This window comes from Carassius carassius, chromosome 33, assembly GCF_963082965.1.
Source record: "Carassius carassius chromosome 33, fCarCar2.1, whole genome shotgun sequence".
Taxonomy (NCBI): Eukaryota; Metazoa; Chordata; class Actinopteri; order Cypriniformes; family Cyprinidae; genus Carassius; species Carassius carassius.
Genome location: NC_081787.1, coordinates 16,958,086 through 16,973,907, shown reverse-complemented (window position 1 = coordinate 16,973,907; position 15,822 = coordinate 16,958,086). Strand labels below are relative to the sequence as shown.

The 15,822-nt window shown below is 36.4% G+C and overlaps 3 protein-coding genes and 1 pseudogene across 4 annotated transcripts; 2 read left to right on the top strand and 2 right to left on the bottom strand.

Moving 5' to 3' along the window:
• The first annotated feature begins 96 nt into the window (after positions 1 to 96).
• On the top strand, positions 97 to 2,758 carry LOC132114137 (thiosulfate sulfurtransferase/rhodanese-like domain-containing protein 2; annotated as a pseudogene).
• A 149-nt stretch (positions 2,759 to 2,907) lies between these two features.
• Positions 2,908 to 4,644, bottom strand: LOC132114265 (V-type proton ATPase subunit e 1-like). Its single transcript, XM_059522376.1, has 4 exons — positions 4,422 to 4,644; positions 3,857 to 3,904; positions 3,299 to 3,418; positions 2,908 to 3,203 (listed from the first exon to the last, which is right to left on the bottom strand). The coding sequence occupies exons 1-3, from the start codon at positions 4,523 to 4,525 to the stop codon at positions 3,325 to 3,327; spliced, it is 246 nt and encodes an 81-aa protein (XP_059378359.1). The 5' UTR covers positions 4,526 to 4,644; the 3' UTR covers positions 2,908 to 3,203; positions 3,299 to 3,324.
• A 1,295-nt stretch (positions 4,645 to 5,939) lies between these two features.
• On the bottom strand, positions 5,940 to 10,910 carry LOC132113863 (large ribosomal subunit protein uL24). Of its 2 annotated transcripts, none has more exons than XM_059521892.1 (4): positions 10,779 to 10,910; positions 9,888 to 10,063; positions 9,627 to 9,767; positions 5,940 to 6,112 (listed from the first exon to the last, which is right to left on the bottom strand). In XM_059521892.1, the coding sequence occupies exons 2-4, from the start codon at positions 10,053 to 10,055 to the stop codon at positions 5,984 to 5,986; spliced, it is 438 nt and encodes a 145-aa protein (XP_059377875.1). In that variant the 5' UTR covers positions 10,056 to 10,063; positions 10,779 to 10,910; the 3' UTR covers positions 5,940 to 5,983. The 2 variants fall into 2 exon arrangements, with proteins under 2 accessions (XP_059377875.1, XP_059377876.1); XM_059521893.1 differs by having other exon boundaries at positions 9,888 to 10,060.
• Positions 10,911 to 13,639: 2,729 nt separating this feature from the next.
• Positions 13,640 to 14,984, top strand: LOC132114264 (interleukin-17B-like). The gene is made up of 2 exons (XM_059522373.1): positions 13,640 to 13,999; positions 14,461 to 14,984. The coding sequence occupies exons 1-2, from the start codon at positions 13,686 to 13,688 to the stop codon at positions 14,711 to 14,713; spliced, it is 567 nt and encodes a 188-aa protein (XP_059378356.1). The 5' UTR covers positions 13,640 to 13,685; the 3' UTR covers positions 14,714 to 14,984.
• Positions 14,985 to 15,822: the final 838 nt, after the last annotated feature.

Sequence of the window (15,822 nt, the reverse complement as noted above, 5' to 3'; positions counted from 1 at the left end):
TTGTTGCGACTCGGGTAAAGAAGTCTGATTCATCACCGAGAATCATTTCTTTCGAACTTCTTGTTTTCAGAGAGAAAAAAAAGTTCAGTGATTCTTTTACGCCACTATGTAGGATAATGATCCATGGTATGCTGTAAAACTCAGTTTCCTTCAAGAACATTTTGATTATTTTCTGTTTTGTAGGTTTTTTTTTCATTTGTGCTGCTACATGTGCTTATTTGTATGTTTAATGTTTGCAATTGAACGGAACTGTATCATAATTATTATTCTTGCAGAGTAAAAAGCATGCTTTAAAGTTGCTGTTTTAATACTTGTGTCAGTCAAACCGTCCCAGTTCAGTTTTTTGCAGATATAATCTACCTGATAAAAAAGTCATTTAGAATCGGATTCAATGAAAAGATCCGAGTCAAAAGAATTATTGGTGCGCGAATCGGACACCGATAGATGCGAGTCATTTTATCTCCACAAGCCGTGAATGCACGGTTAGTTTTCTTGTGTCCAACTTTATTTTATTAACCTGCCAGTAGTGTTTAATAAACCGGTTAAGAATTAACGACATAAATTGCATATAAAAATAGGTTAAACTTCTTTATATGATGGTTTTTAGGATCGCGTTTGGTTTTTAATGTGATTGGTGTGATAGTTGGTTCCCTCTCATAAACAATTACTGGAGATCAGTATCATAATTATAATGGCAAATATGCTTGTTGATTTGGATGAAACTTGAGAGTCTTGGTCAGAGCTCCCATAAAGCAGACAAACCTGACTTTTCAGCAGCAAGGAAACTACTCTCATGTCAAGAAAAGGTTGAGTTCAATTATCATTTTTAGTCACACTTATTGATATCATGATGATTGTAGTGTTTAATAGCAGTACTTTTCCCACTGTGTTTAGACGTTTGCAAAATCTGTGGCATCCAAGAAATTTCCTCCAACCTTGGCACTGCTGTGGACAGTCATTCAGAGAGTCGTCATCAGTCCACAAACATGCCAGTGAGATTCACCAACTGACCACTGAGACACTGTTCGTGATGCTTCACCAGACTCACAGCGAGGAAGAGTCCAGCAATAAAGAATCAACAGATGTATCATCCTGGATCCCTGATGCAAGCCATGTCCCAGAGAATGAACTTATCAAGTAGGTGCATTACATGTTTCTGATATCATCTGCTCTGCTATATCAAGACTGATGATAGTTTTCATGGAGTTTATTTGTCTGTTTTAGGGGTCCAGGTGAAGTTCTGCTGTATTACTGCTACTGTCAGATCCTCAGATCATTTTTTAGTGGCAGAAAGATCTTTGTTTAAAACTTAAACATACAGGCAAAGTAAATAAAGCAACCACAAGTCATTAATAAAATTTGTTCAAGATTTTATGGCAATTTTACTGGATAAAGGTTTTACTGTTTTTCCCCAGGTACGAGTGGCTGCTGAAGGTATCAATGGAAGAACCAAAACAGCCACTAGTCTTTACATCAAGGCAATGTTGTCACATCCAACCTTCAAAATAATGCAAGTACAGGATTTCAAGGTAAAATATCTGTGCTACTGTCCAGAGTAACAAATATAATATGCACAAAATGCATTCAAACAATGCTCATAATAACCCGAGACCCCATCTTAATGAGGCTTAGAGATTAAGATAATGTGGTTTAGAGCAGTGGACTGGAATTGAGAACAACTGGTTTAGAGGAATGTGTCTTGCTCTGAATATGAGGAAGTCTGACAATTACAATGGCATATGTTTGTCAGGAAAGAGATAGAATAATACTTAATTTAACCATCTTTAAAGATGTTGGCACTTCAGGTAAAGGGAGATGTTAAAGACATGAGACGTTTAGGGGGCTGAGATGAAAGATGGGGTCTGAATCCCCCATAAATAAGTGTCTAAAATCACCTCTGCTCTTCACTGACTTTTTCTCAGAAAAGTAAAGGAGGTGCAGAGTGCTTTTCTGATCTGAAGGTTGGTGTTTACAAAGAAATTGTCCCTATGGGTGTAGATCCAGATATCATTTCCTACATATTGGCTGGTAAGAGAAACACTTAAAGCTGGCCTGACACATACTAGTATATTTTATTTAGTATGCCTTTTTAAATATATTTTTTACAATTTAAAAGCTGGGCGTTTTATGTTTTTTTGATTAATACTTTAATTCAGTAAAGATGCATGACACTGATCAAAAGTGACAATAAATACATTTATAATGTCTTTTTTAGATTTCAAATGCTGTTCTTTTGAACTTTCTATTCATCAAAAAGGGTGCTCAGTTTTGGTCAGAATAATAGACTTTTTCTTATTGAGCCCAACATTTTTAGTGGTTGTACACTAAACCAGAGGAATTCCACAAAGAGATTAAGGCTTTTGTGGAGAATCAGTCCTCGGACAAAGATACAATACTTCTAGACTGAAGAAACTTCTATGAGAGCAAAACTGTAAGTAGTTTGAAAGTCACTGATGCCAGAACTGTATGTACATTACAGCCAATAGTTTAGTTTGTTCTCAGGATCAGTTCAATCAGTGTTTGGCCCCAGATATCCGGAAATTCAGCTACTTCTCAGACTACGTGGGATCCGTGGGATCAATATCATCTGTGCTCCACAGACTTCTGCTGCCAGCTGGTTCTGTCGTGCACCACCTGCAGAGAGCGCAGCCTGACGGCCTGCTGTCCTGTGTGCCAAGCCAAAGAGCAAAACCACAACAACGTCTCCTCCGATGGGCTTTCTCACAGAGAGGAATGCGAATCCCCAAATATACACTGACAAACTCAATGAGTTGAAAATCATCTTAGATGGCCTGTAACTTTGTGTGATTTTAAGTCTGCAAAATTCTTTGTTAAAACTGTTGTACCAGTTCAGTCGTGATTTAAAAAATGGGACACAATGCAAATCTTCAGTAAATTACAAATCAGTCTCATTCTTAGTTTTATTTGACATTCAAAATCATACTTATTTGAATGAAATAGGTTAATTTGCCCAACAATAATTAGATCATTCAACTCAAACTACACACATACACTGTACACACAGGTGCTGTACATATACACACATTAAGACAAAAACTTAATTTAATAACATATTTCCTTGAACTTAAGGTTCAAATTAATAAAACACACACACACACAAACTCTCATGGTAGTCATTCAGCATGTAAAGCTTCAGTTAAATAGTTTCCCAATGGTTTTGGCAATGTACAAGTTTCCTACATCTGCAAAGAAGTGAGCAGCAAAACATTTAATTCATTCACAAAATATAAAATGTCAGTGCACTCTCCTTATTATATAAAAAGTCTGATCTACTAACCTGCTTTATAAAGAAACCATTGGACCCTACTGCCAGTGATAAAAGAGGTACCAGATGGTATCGTTGCTCAGTACTGGTCCAAACAACGGATTCAATTGTGATAGAATAGCAATCAGCCAGCTGAAACATAACCAAAAGTAGTGAGTGAACAACATGACAGTCAAGAGAAAATATTGCCAATATTCAGGAACAAATGTAGCAGCGAAATGTTTGGTATGCACTGCCTCCTAGTGGCTGTTAGAGGACAAACACTATCACATTTCTTCTAAATAACAAATAATTCGCATCAAAGTGGGACAGTTGAGTGCTATTTTTCTCTTATTTAACGCATTTTACATTTGCGTATTATATGAAACTGGATTAAACTGCACATGGCCTGCACGTGCTTTATTTATTTTCTAATCAATACTCGAGTTGCCCAAAGGCGGTGTTTGACTTTCAGCTGATAATGAACAGTACAGAACAATCTTTTTATTTAACCACTTTAAGCAGCAGCTATTACTATAAAGTCTCTCTAGACATGTGTAATATAAAGATAATTAAAGGCAATGTACTTACAATAGGTAGCAACAGACTGCAGTTAGCACCAGCATCGTCACAATAACTCTGAAGGGCAAAAATAGAGATATGTAACAACTTCTTATGAATAAATAACACGTTACAGCTATAAATAGCACGTATTATAAATAAACATTTTAAATAAGCATACATGCGTAAAGCGTGTTTTTTTTAAATCACCTTCGTCCACTTGGCACAGTCACATATATATATATATGTGACTACATATACATATATAATATATAATATAATACATATATATAATACATATATAACATATTTGCTTTTCATTTGTACTAAATACGTTATATTTGAATGGAATCTATTTACTAATGTCACACAAGTCAAATCCAAGACTTTATTTTATTGTGACGCTCAATTGTTGGCTTTCGTAAAGTCTTCCTGAACGGAAAAAAACGATAAAGTGTATTGTTTAAGAACACTTTTCGTTAATAAAGTCTTTGGCGTAATAAAATTAAAAATGCATCGATAATTATAACTTCATACAGATAGTTTAGTAACGTTACAGTAAACGTTCGTTTATGGAAATGCTAATGTTGCTCACCCTCGATTCGGTCCTTTAGGAATAAACCAGGGAATAACTCCACCAATAAGACCCCAAAACAAAGTCATAACTGACATAGCTATCACAAACGTTGTGGCCGCCATGATATTTCTTTGAAGTTCGAGGTTTATTAAATTATTTTCTCTAAAATGAACTTCGTAGACTCCACAGCGTTTGCGTCCAGCACTGTGTGGACAGTGACGGTCATGTGACTCCTCGAGCCCTCAACAGAACACACACGACTGACCTCTCGCCTCTTTCTCTGCACTCACATCCCACTAAATATACAACTTTCTTTTGATACTGCAAAATGTTTAGTTTGGTACACAGTGCATTTTGCCTGGTATTTGCCATGCATATATTTAATCTACTCTAGAGAAATATGAAATCTCTTTTCATTAATTATTTAAAATGTCATCCGCGGACTGTTTCCAATGTTAAAACCAATTAGTGCAGCAGAGCGTCATAGGGTTATTAGTTACTAACTGTACAACTAAATCAATAAAAAACACGTTGCTTGAAATAAATATTAAAATATTTCTTTGTATTAAAATGTATCTAGACAGGTTTAAAAATTAATAGAAAAAAAAACAATTTCAACAACTTTAAAATTGTAGATAGATCGATAAAAAAATCATAAAAGTGAGGAGACAAAGAGTGAAATAACGACAACAAAGAAGTACAAACAACAGAGGAACAACTTGGATTCATGGAAAGATATTTTTCTTCTTGGAAAAACATTTTTATAACAAGAAAGACGACTGGAACCTGTGGATTAGCATCTGACTGCTGGATTAACTGTAAATTTCCCTCCAAAACTCTAAAGGATTTTTAAAGGAACTTCTCACAAAAGTGTATACAGAAAAACAAAAACAAATGTTTTGTATGCTGACTACATTCAGATCAATGGGAAGAGAATTAAAAACCTCATCTTCTAGACAACTCTAATTACTACATGAAAAGAGGCCATCTGTGAGGAATACATGCACATTTTTAAAGAAGGAATTGGTCGAGGGGGAAGATTAACTACATGTAAAGATGAAATGCTGGATACAGACAATCCCATTCTTACTATAACCTAGCATACTAAAGGCATCTTCCTTCAGCAAGGCAATGAAGCAAGCCTTAACTTATTTGAGATGTTTCCCCTGCTGAAGGCCAGTGTCGAGGAGAGAAACGAGCCTCAATAAGACTGCACAGACTCTGAGGAAGGCCCAGTGAAACTTTCACCTTCACCACATGATCGTAGACTAAGAGACAGTTTAGCTTTGCTGGAACTGGACTGCACTGAATAAAGAGAGCACACTCAAGTCAAACTCTGACACACAACAAGGTTTCTGTTTAGAAACCAGTTATTGCTCAAGCTGTGATTTTCAGATGTTATACAAATGAAAACATAGATGGCCCTAAAACTGAGCTTAAATCCAAATTCTTTAATTTCAAGTTCAATTTGGTAACAACACTGCCATTTCAAACCAAAGAATCACTTTTATATAAAAGACAAAACAAGCACAGAAATTTCAGGTTTTTACAGTCTTTTTATTGTTGCCAAAAGAATCATTTCACTCCTGCATTTTCTCAATGGTCTCCTCCTTGTATTTGCCCTTCTCCTTTCCGTGCTCTCGGGACTTGGCCTTGCGCTCAAGGATCTTCTTGCGATCCTTGTCGAGCTTTAGCCTGGTGATCACCACCTGAACAACAAAAAGATTCATTTCATTAACATTTCCATCAACCTATAATGGCATAGAATATGCAAAAGTTTATGCAATTAATCAAAAAAATATATATTTCAGCTTTAACAAAACAGTTAAGATGTCTAAAAGTTAGAATAAAAATTGTTCACTGGATTTGCATTTTGATAATGTACTTTGACAATTTGCTATCTGGGAGAAGATTGCGATATATGGATTAGGACAGTGCAGATCCGGACCCAGAGGGAATTCAGTGCACACCCACCTCCATTTTGTATTTCAAGAGCACTAATTATATTTTATATTTTTTACATTTTGATAAACATGCGTTAAATTTGTAAATCATTTGTTACAATTTTTTGCTCATGCAAGATATTCAAACTTTTCCTTCACGGCATTTGTTTTCATGACATCCAGTGAGCGTATGATGTTAAGACATAATTGGTCAACATTTCACCTCCAATATAAGTATTTTTATCTAATATATATATAGACCAGCTTTGATTTCATTTTCATCTTTCCTGTAATGCCTGATAAAGTCGCTTTTATGAGCCCAGCGCTTATTTGATTATAGCCGTTACCGGGAAAACAATATGCATAAACATATCTCCCGCTCCAACAGCACCTCCTGCTGGCAGAGAATGATGTGTAATTTAGGGTGATTTACAGCTTGTCAAATGGGCTTTAAATAAAACTCAGCTTTCTGCAGTAGAAAGCCAATTTTATTATTTTTTAATTCTGTGCTACATGACTAGAGAAAACCGATAAAGGCCTGTGGGGTTCGTTTTGCCATTAAGCACTTTTGATTTTGGCAGTGGTATAAATGTGAATGTCCAATATGTAGTTTCAAAAAAAGTCCTTATAAATTTAGACAAATACACTGGGTGCAATGATGAAAGAACACACACACTTTTACAGGTGCCTCTTAATAAATTAGAATGTTGAGGAAAAGTTCAATTTCAGTATATCAACTAAAATTGTGAAACTCATGTATTAAATAAATTCAGTGCACACAGACTGAAGTAGTTTAAGTCGTTGGTTCTTTTAATTGTGATGATTTTGGCTTACATTTAACAAAAACCCACTAATTCACAAATTAGAATACTTCATAAAACCCATAAAATAAAAAACATTTAGAGAACTGTTGGCCTTCTGGAAAGTATATTCATTTACTGTACATGTACTCAATACTTGGCAGGGGCTCTTTTTGCTTTAATTACTGCCTCAATTCGGTGCGGCATGGAGGTGATCTCTATGGGATTTAGGTCTGGTGAGTTTGCTGGCCAGTCAAGCACACCAACACCATGGTCATTTAATCAACTTTTGGTGTTTTTGGCAGTGTGGGCAGGTGCAAAATCCTGCTGGAAAATGAAACCAGCATCTTCAAAAAGTTGGTCAGCAGAAGGAAGCATGAAGTGCTACAAAATTTCTAGGTAAACGAGTGCAGTGACATTGGTTTTCAAAAAACAGTGGATCAACACCAGCAGAAGACATTGTACCCCAAAATCATCACAGACTGTGGAAACTTAACACTGGACTTCAAGCAACTTATGAGCTTCTCCACCCTTCCTCCAGACTCTAGGACCTTGGTTTCCAAATGAAATACAAAACTTGCTCTCATCTGAAAAAAAAAAGACCTTGGACCAATGGCAACAGTACATTTCTTCTCCTTAGCCCAAATAAGATGCCTCTGAGCCTCAGTGCATTCCTTGTGAAGATCTCTAAAATTCTTGAATCCAGTTTGCTTGACAATCCTCATAAGGCAGCATTTCTCTTGGCTGTGCTATCTTTTTCTTCCACACTTTTTCAGTCCACTCATCTGTGTTAACATGCTTGCACTCTGTGAACAGCCAGCTTATTGGCAATGATTTTTTTGTGAAGGGTGTCAATGATTGTCAGAGATCATTTTGAAGGCTCAGGAAACCTTTGCAGGTGTTTTGAGTTGATTAGCTGATTGGCATGTCACCATATTCTAATTTGTTGAGATGGTGAGTTGGTGGGTTTTTGTTAAATGTAAGCCAAAATCATCAAAATTAAGGCTTAAGGCTTAGACTACTTCAGTCTGTGTGCATTGAATTTAATACAGAAGTTTCACAATTTAAGTTGAATTACTGAAATAAATGAACTTTTCCATGACATTCTAATTTATTGAGAAGCACCTGTACATATATACTAGGGCTGCACGATTAATCGTATGCGATTGTCATGCGTGTCTCTTCAGTAAAGCTGGCTCTGTGATTAGTACTAAATATCCATCACCTGCTTTCAAATGGACATTTACTACTAATCACAGAACCGGCTTTACTGACGAGACACACATTACACACATGACAATCACGACAATCACATCCGATTAATCATGCAGCCCTAATATATTCTATTGACTCTCTAACAATACAAAGCTGTCGCACACCGGACAAGAAGCGCGAGGTATCGCACACCAGACGCACATTCTATACGCTGGAGCTCAATATCATTAGACATTCCTACCTGAAAAAACGATGACAAATCTATCTTCCTCCACGTTTATGACTTCGTGTTGTCTTTGAATAATCTATGGTTGGTTGCATATAATTCTGGGTATTTCCCTACATCTTTGTTCCGATACTCCGCTATTTAAATGACCTGAAGTGTGTTGTGACGGTTGAGACCTTGTAAATCCATTAGGTGGCTGTAATCACGACAGGCAAATACTTTAACATTTTGCATATGTAAAAATGTCTCAAGAGAAAAAAATGATTAAAAGGACTACGTTTATTATACATTTAATTATATAGGTTTACATTTTATTCAAGCTGTACAACTAATGTAAGTAGTATTTTGCAGCAGTGGTATCTTGGTATAATGTATGAACAACGGTTAGAAACAAATATGTTATTTAATATAAAACTATGCAGATGGTGCTCTGTGGCACGGCAGAAATTTGAACAGTGTTTTGAGTCGTAGCTGGGCGCTGCGGACAGACGCCGAATGGCACCGCCGGTGTGTGTATACTCAGAGAATAATGTGTTCGAATTTTAAAGATGTGGCGCAGCGCTTCTCGTCCGGTGTGTGACCCCCTTTGATCTCAGACAGAAATGTGAAGCCAGTCCAAAACTGGCATGACAAATCAGTAGTAGTGTTTTGATGCATTTAATAGACAGAGCCGTAGATCACTGACAAGCTACGCAATTTCGCGTAAATTATTGAATGCTTGTCAAAGGCGATAATGAACGCGATATTGCATAGCTTGTCAGTGATCTACGGCTCTGTCTATTAAATGCCGCTCCATTTGAAAGCAATTCATGCTGATTTAACGGTAATCACGGAACTAGATTTACTGACTAGATGCGCATGATCATATCATTAGATATATCGCCCAGCCCTAGCTAGGACCTATTAAAATGTATTTAGGATAGACTGGCCATCATTCTTTCTAGACATGACACAACCACTAGTTATTTTTTCAGTAACATTCACATCTCATGTTTTGCATGCAAAAAAAAACAAAAAATCTACTGGAAATAAAATATACCTTGCTGGGGTGGATGCCAACATGAACTGTGGTGCCGTTGGCCTTCTCTCGCTGAACACGCTCGATGTAAATGACATACTTCTTCCTGTAGACCTGGACAACTTTGCCGATCTGCTGGCCTTTGTAGTGTCCCCGGACAACCTGGTGATGAGAGAGAGAAAAGCAAGCAATGTTATGCCGAGTGACCAGTATTAAAATAAATGACATTTCAATACATCACTCGTAATATTGACCAGGCAGGAAAACTGGGAATGTCCTCACCTGGACCTCATCGTCCTTACGGATGGGCATGGATCTCACGTTGTACTTCTGGCGGAGCTCTTTGGAAAGAGGGGAGGACATGATCTTCCTGCGGATGTGTGAAGGGGCATTGAAGTGCCTCTTGCGGTTTTTGCGCCGTGAGGAAGTCACAAATTTATTGAGCTTCATGATGGCTGCTGATGAAAAGGACAATTAAAATTAACTTTGAACATAAAAAAAACTAAATGAATAAATGTAAATTTATGTAGCTGGGTTGCATTAAAGCCACATTCAACACATAAGAAAAACTAGGCTTGTAAAAAAAAAAATTAACCCATGTCAGACTTTACTGACACTTGGTTTTGTCTGATACACCAACATATCTCTCAATGGACAAATCAGAAGTGATATTATACATATATATATATATATATACACATATACATATATATATATATATATACACAATAATACGCTGAAAGCGTTATTTGTATTGATAACACAGTGTATTTGAAAGACATGTTCAACATCTCGTGGTATTGCTTGTAATTCCAACTTGACATGACAATATAAGCACACACATCTTAGGTTTTCATACTCGTGTTGTGCTTCAAGGGCGTTAAGACGCAACACGTTTAAAACACATAGCACACACAAACGGAAAGTATAGCCTTGTGTTTTGAAAAATGTACAGTTCTCCGCACGGGGGAGAGAACAGCTCCTATAGCAGGCACTGGCTGAACATCGGCGACTTAAACACCCGAAATGTCCCACCGTTACGTGTAAAATAACACATATAAATTGAAAGTAGTGATATTATGTAGCGATAATGTGTGTTTTAAACTCTGAGGACATAAAATCCACGCGGATGCCAAAGGATGTTTAAGAAACGCTTTAGCAATCTTAGCTTACCCTGCCGACTTGTTTCTATGGCCGCCGGAAAAGAGACTTTAGAACTACATCCGCCAGAATTAGTTGAAGCTAAAATCTCGCGAGATCATGGATAGAACGTGATCTTGAAGTAGCTGTCAGTTATGCAAGGGCAAGGGTCACGAAGGAAATAACATCAGATATAAAGGTCTAAAATATAAATAAATAATTAAGTGTGTGTGTGTGTGTGTGTGTGTGTGTGTCGGGGTGGGGTGGGGTGGGGTGGGGTGGGGTGGGGGGGGGGGGTTGGTGATCTCTTACTCCGGGTTTTTACTATTTAGTGTACTGAAAAAAATATTATTTTCAAAATATACAAATAATATTAAAATAAAAACGTGTGAAATTGATGCATTTAAAATTGGGAGAATTACCAGTCGGTTACTGCTCCTTTCTTTAATTATTTTGCAGGTTGTTTGCAAATATAGCAATAGCAAAAGTGACAAATTCTCAGTACTCAGCTCATGTCCTTATAATAGTGTGATTGCCTGCCTGCTCAGAAGTCCAGTTTAAGCTGGTAAAGTTAACTATGTTTTGGAAGGTGGCAGCTGGTTTATCGCTGATAAGAGCCGGATATTATGTGGGCCAGGGTGGATAGCTGGTGGACCACCATGCAAAAAACAGCCAGACAGACTACCAGCTAGAACCCAGCTACCATTTTCCAAAACACAGCTTGAATTCAACTTTCCAGCACTTAACAATCTTATTAATTCAGCAAGCAAAAACATAAAAAAATGTAATGAATAGCCATGCACAGCAATTATATTGCAAAATAAACATTAATAGTTTCCTCCTGACATAATTTAGTCACCCTCATGTCATTTCAAATGCGTTTCTTTCTCCTGTGAAACACAAAAGAAGATATATTGAAGAATGCTGGTTACCAAACAGTTTCGGTTCCCATTGCCTTCCATTGTATTTTTTTAACCATAAGTTAGTGGGAACTGAAACTGTTTAATTACATTATTCAAAATATCTTATTTTAAATTCTAGAGAAAACTTATATAAAAAGTTATACAAGTTTGGAACCACACGAGAGAGTAAATAATGACAGAATTGATTTTTCGCTGGACTATCCATTGAAAAAAGTAACAGTCTTGCTGGCTTTCATTCACTCCCAAACATCACAATGTCTTGTGAAGTTTCACAGGTGATTCAACTAAAAGAAAAATCCTAGGGACTTCCTTTGTCAAAAGATTACAGAAGAAGAAAGAAGGCAAATCTGAGTCACTAGCCATTTTATTAGAATGATATAATTGTCAATGAGTTTGAAAACAGTTTTCATTCAACACAATATTATGTGTGTCTGTTTTTCTGGCTTTTATCCAACCAGCCTTCAAAAATAGCAAAACACAGTTTGCCACAACTGTTCTCTTTGATTCTGCAGGTCTACTACACTGCCCGGACATGTCATACGAGCAGGTGTTCTTTTACACAGCTCAATGCCGTCCATTGTGAAAATGAATATAGCATTGAATGAGCCAGATCAGGGGAAAACATGGATTGACCAAATCTGTAGCTGTAGACAGTGTTCTTTAGCCTGTAGTTTGGTTCACAGAATGGGTCTAAGGAGCATAAAGCTCTGTCTGGATGTTTGTTCTCTCTGGGCTTTAGGACTTAAGAATAAAAAGGGTCTTTTGAGTGCATACGATTGAATAGACACACATGAAAACAACAAAGGTACAAAGGTTAGTGCTCTGTGAAATTGGACAAGATTTTATTGAAAACCTCTCATGCACCTGTAAATTTGCAATAATACACTCTCTTTTAACTAATGATTAACTTACTATCTATCTATCTATCTATCTATCTATCTATCTATCTATCTGTCTATCTGTCTATCTATCTATCTATCTATCTATCTATCTATCTATCTATCTATCTATCTATCTATCTATCTATCTATCTATCTATTTACCTGTCTACCTGTCTATCTTTCTATTTATCTATCTACCTGTCTATCTGTCTGTCTGTCTGTCTGTCTGTCTTTCTTTCTGTCTGTCTTTCTGTCTGTCTGTCTGTCTGTCTGTCTGTCTATCTATCTATCTATCTATCTATCTATCTATCTATCTATCTATCTATCTATCTATCTATCTATCTACACTCTTAAAAAGAAAGGTGCATCATGATGCCAGAAGAACCTTTTTGTCTAAATGGTTCCATGAAAAGCCTTTAACATCTTTCTGTTTCACACAAGGTTCTTTTTGGTGAAAGAAAGTTCTTCAGATTATTAAACGGTAAGAAAGAGATGGTTCTTAAAAGAACCGTTGACTGAATTGTTCTTTGTGTAAACAAAAATGTTTCTTCTATGGCATCGTTTGAAGAACCTTTTGAAGCACCTTTATTTTTTAAGAGAGTATCTGTTTATATCTTTATCTGTCTATCTTTCTGTCTATCTTTCTGTCTATCTATCTATCTATCTATCTATCTATCTATCTATCTATCTATCTATCTATCTATCTATCTATCTATCTATCTATCTATCTATCTATCTATCTATCTATCTATCTATCTAACTATCTATCTAGCTGTCTATCTATCTGTCTGTCTGAAGTCTAATGTGTTTGAGAGGGTTTGAAGAATAGGATTATTCTTGTATATAGCTATATATCTTGATGTGGCCCCACCTTGAACTGTTTGGTTCAGGTGCGTCCCTGTAGGCTACTGTGTCAGTGTGAGGCGTGACGCTTCAGTATGAGTAATCCCACGCTCCTTCCATTCAATACATACACAGCGAGGAGACAAATGTGACAACTTATTGCACTCTGACTGAAAACAATGTGGAAAAATATATGGAATAAGGTGAGTATCAGAAAAGTGAAATATCTGTTTACTTGGTAAAGCATTATAAGAATAAAATTAAAGCCTCTGTACTTCATATTGCAGCTGTTCATGGTCCTGATGGTGGGGAACCTGTTTGTGCCCACTGACACAAAGTACACCAATAGAGAAGGAAAGTCTCGGAGACGGAAACTGGAGTCACATCCTCGCCGGAATGCCACGTCTGTCAAAATCTCACCGGATCCAATGATGACAGGTCCAGAATCAGGTGTGATGCCCGGTGCTGTTGAAATTGACTTTGACAAGAGTATTGAGGACATGGTGTCTCAGGTCCGAAACAATCCCAACTTATCCATTAACAAATGTGTGGTGGATCGCAAACTTTGGATGTCCAACAGTCGCAGCCTTTCTCCCTGGTCCTACAGGTGGGTGTCATACAGAGTTCATTGTTAGTTTCATCTTTGAAATGCAAACATTATGAATATTACTATATTAATATTAACCCCTATATTCTGATTATAGATTGAGAGACCTCAAAATAAATTAAAACAGAAATTATTTGTATCATTATAAATTATTTTATGCATCCTTGCATAAAATATTTTGCTTTAAATTGCTTTAAATCCTTGCATTTTGAAGGTATTCAGTTATTTCAAATGCTGCCCCAGCTTTGCTATAACAGGAACAAATAATAATTTAAAATGTATTAAAAAAAATACTAAATATTTTAAATTACAACATTTCACATTATTATTTTTTTACTTTGATCAAATAAATGCAGCCTAAACAAATAAGGAAAAAATATTACCACCTCAAACTTTAGTTTATACATAGGCCTATTTTATTTTTACCTTTTTAATGTAATTTTTTGAATGCCTTTGACCAGAATCAACCACGATGAGGACCGCAAGCCCGTGGACATCCCGGAGGCCGTGTGTTCGTGTGTGGGCTGCATCAATCCTTTCACCATGCAGGAGGATCGCACCATGACCAGCGCCCTCATCTACTCCAAGATCCCCGTGCGCAGAGTCCTGTGCCACCGGCCAACCAGGAAACCGACGAAGAATAAGAAATGCGTTCCCCGTTACAGATCGGTGGTGGAGAGCATCGCCGTGGGGTGCACGTGCATCGTGGGGTAGCCGAATGGGACCAACCTTCTGCAAATAAACCGGATCCCAATTGTGAATATTAAGATTTTCTGTAGGGTGAGATCAATAAAACACAACCGTAGCTGTGTAGGCACCTTTTCTATTTTGAAAAGGTGATTTTTATTTAAGATCTTGAACAATTAATGTCGTTAAGTATTAATTGTTGTGACATTTCGGGCAGATCGTTTTTAGTGGCTATATGTTAAGGAACTGTAAAGTGTTTTTATGTAAGAAAGAGAACTTAATGGTGACATGTCTACAAATAGCCCATTTTCAACAATATGTGGTTTGGGGTACAAAGTCATGGTATAGGGTTGTCTGTTTAAGATCGCCCTCTACTGACCAAAATATAAGAGAAAGTGATACAAAGAGAAGACACTTTTATGATTTCATAATGATTTTGTTTTAACGGTTTTCTTTCATTTTAATGTGAGGTTGGTAACTGGGTTGAAACAGAACCCGAGGACACAACTTTAAAGTATTTTGTTCATAAATGTTATCCACTATTTTTCTCATAATTTTCTAATAGTTATTTTCAGTATATATTTGCAAATTGATAAATGACATCTTGTCTTTACCGTAAATAAAATATACGAAACATAAATAAACAAATTTACTGGATTTTTTAAATTTATTTTTATTGTCGGTGTGTTAAGAAAATGTCATAGGCCTGTGTATAAAGTAAATATACTTTATACAGTATAGTGCGATGACGGCGGCTGAAGGTAGGAACTGACTGACCAGGGGCACTGCACAAGATTCCGGGCCCTATGCATTGGCGGTTCTACAATATAGCCCTGTATTTTCAAAAAGAACAATTATTACAAAAAAGTAAAAGAAAGGGGGGGGGGGGGGGGGGTATTAGGTGTGCTATTCAAAAGTTATATTATAATATAAAAAAAATCCTAAAATGGCTTTTATTGTTATTCCTCAAGCAAATTTTTAAAACATTTACTTTTAATAAAAAGTGTTTTTTTTCTTACCCACTAAAATACAAATAGACAGAGAATATATATATATATATATATATATATAAATATAAATCACATAATTTTAATGACAGCCTATATATAATCACAATTTTTATTCCTTATTGTTAT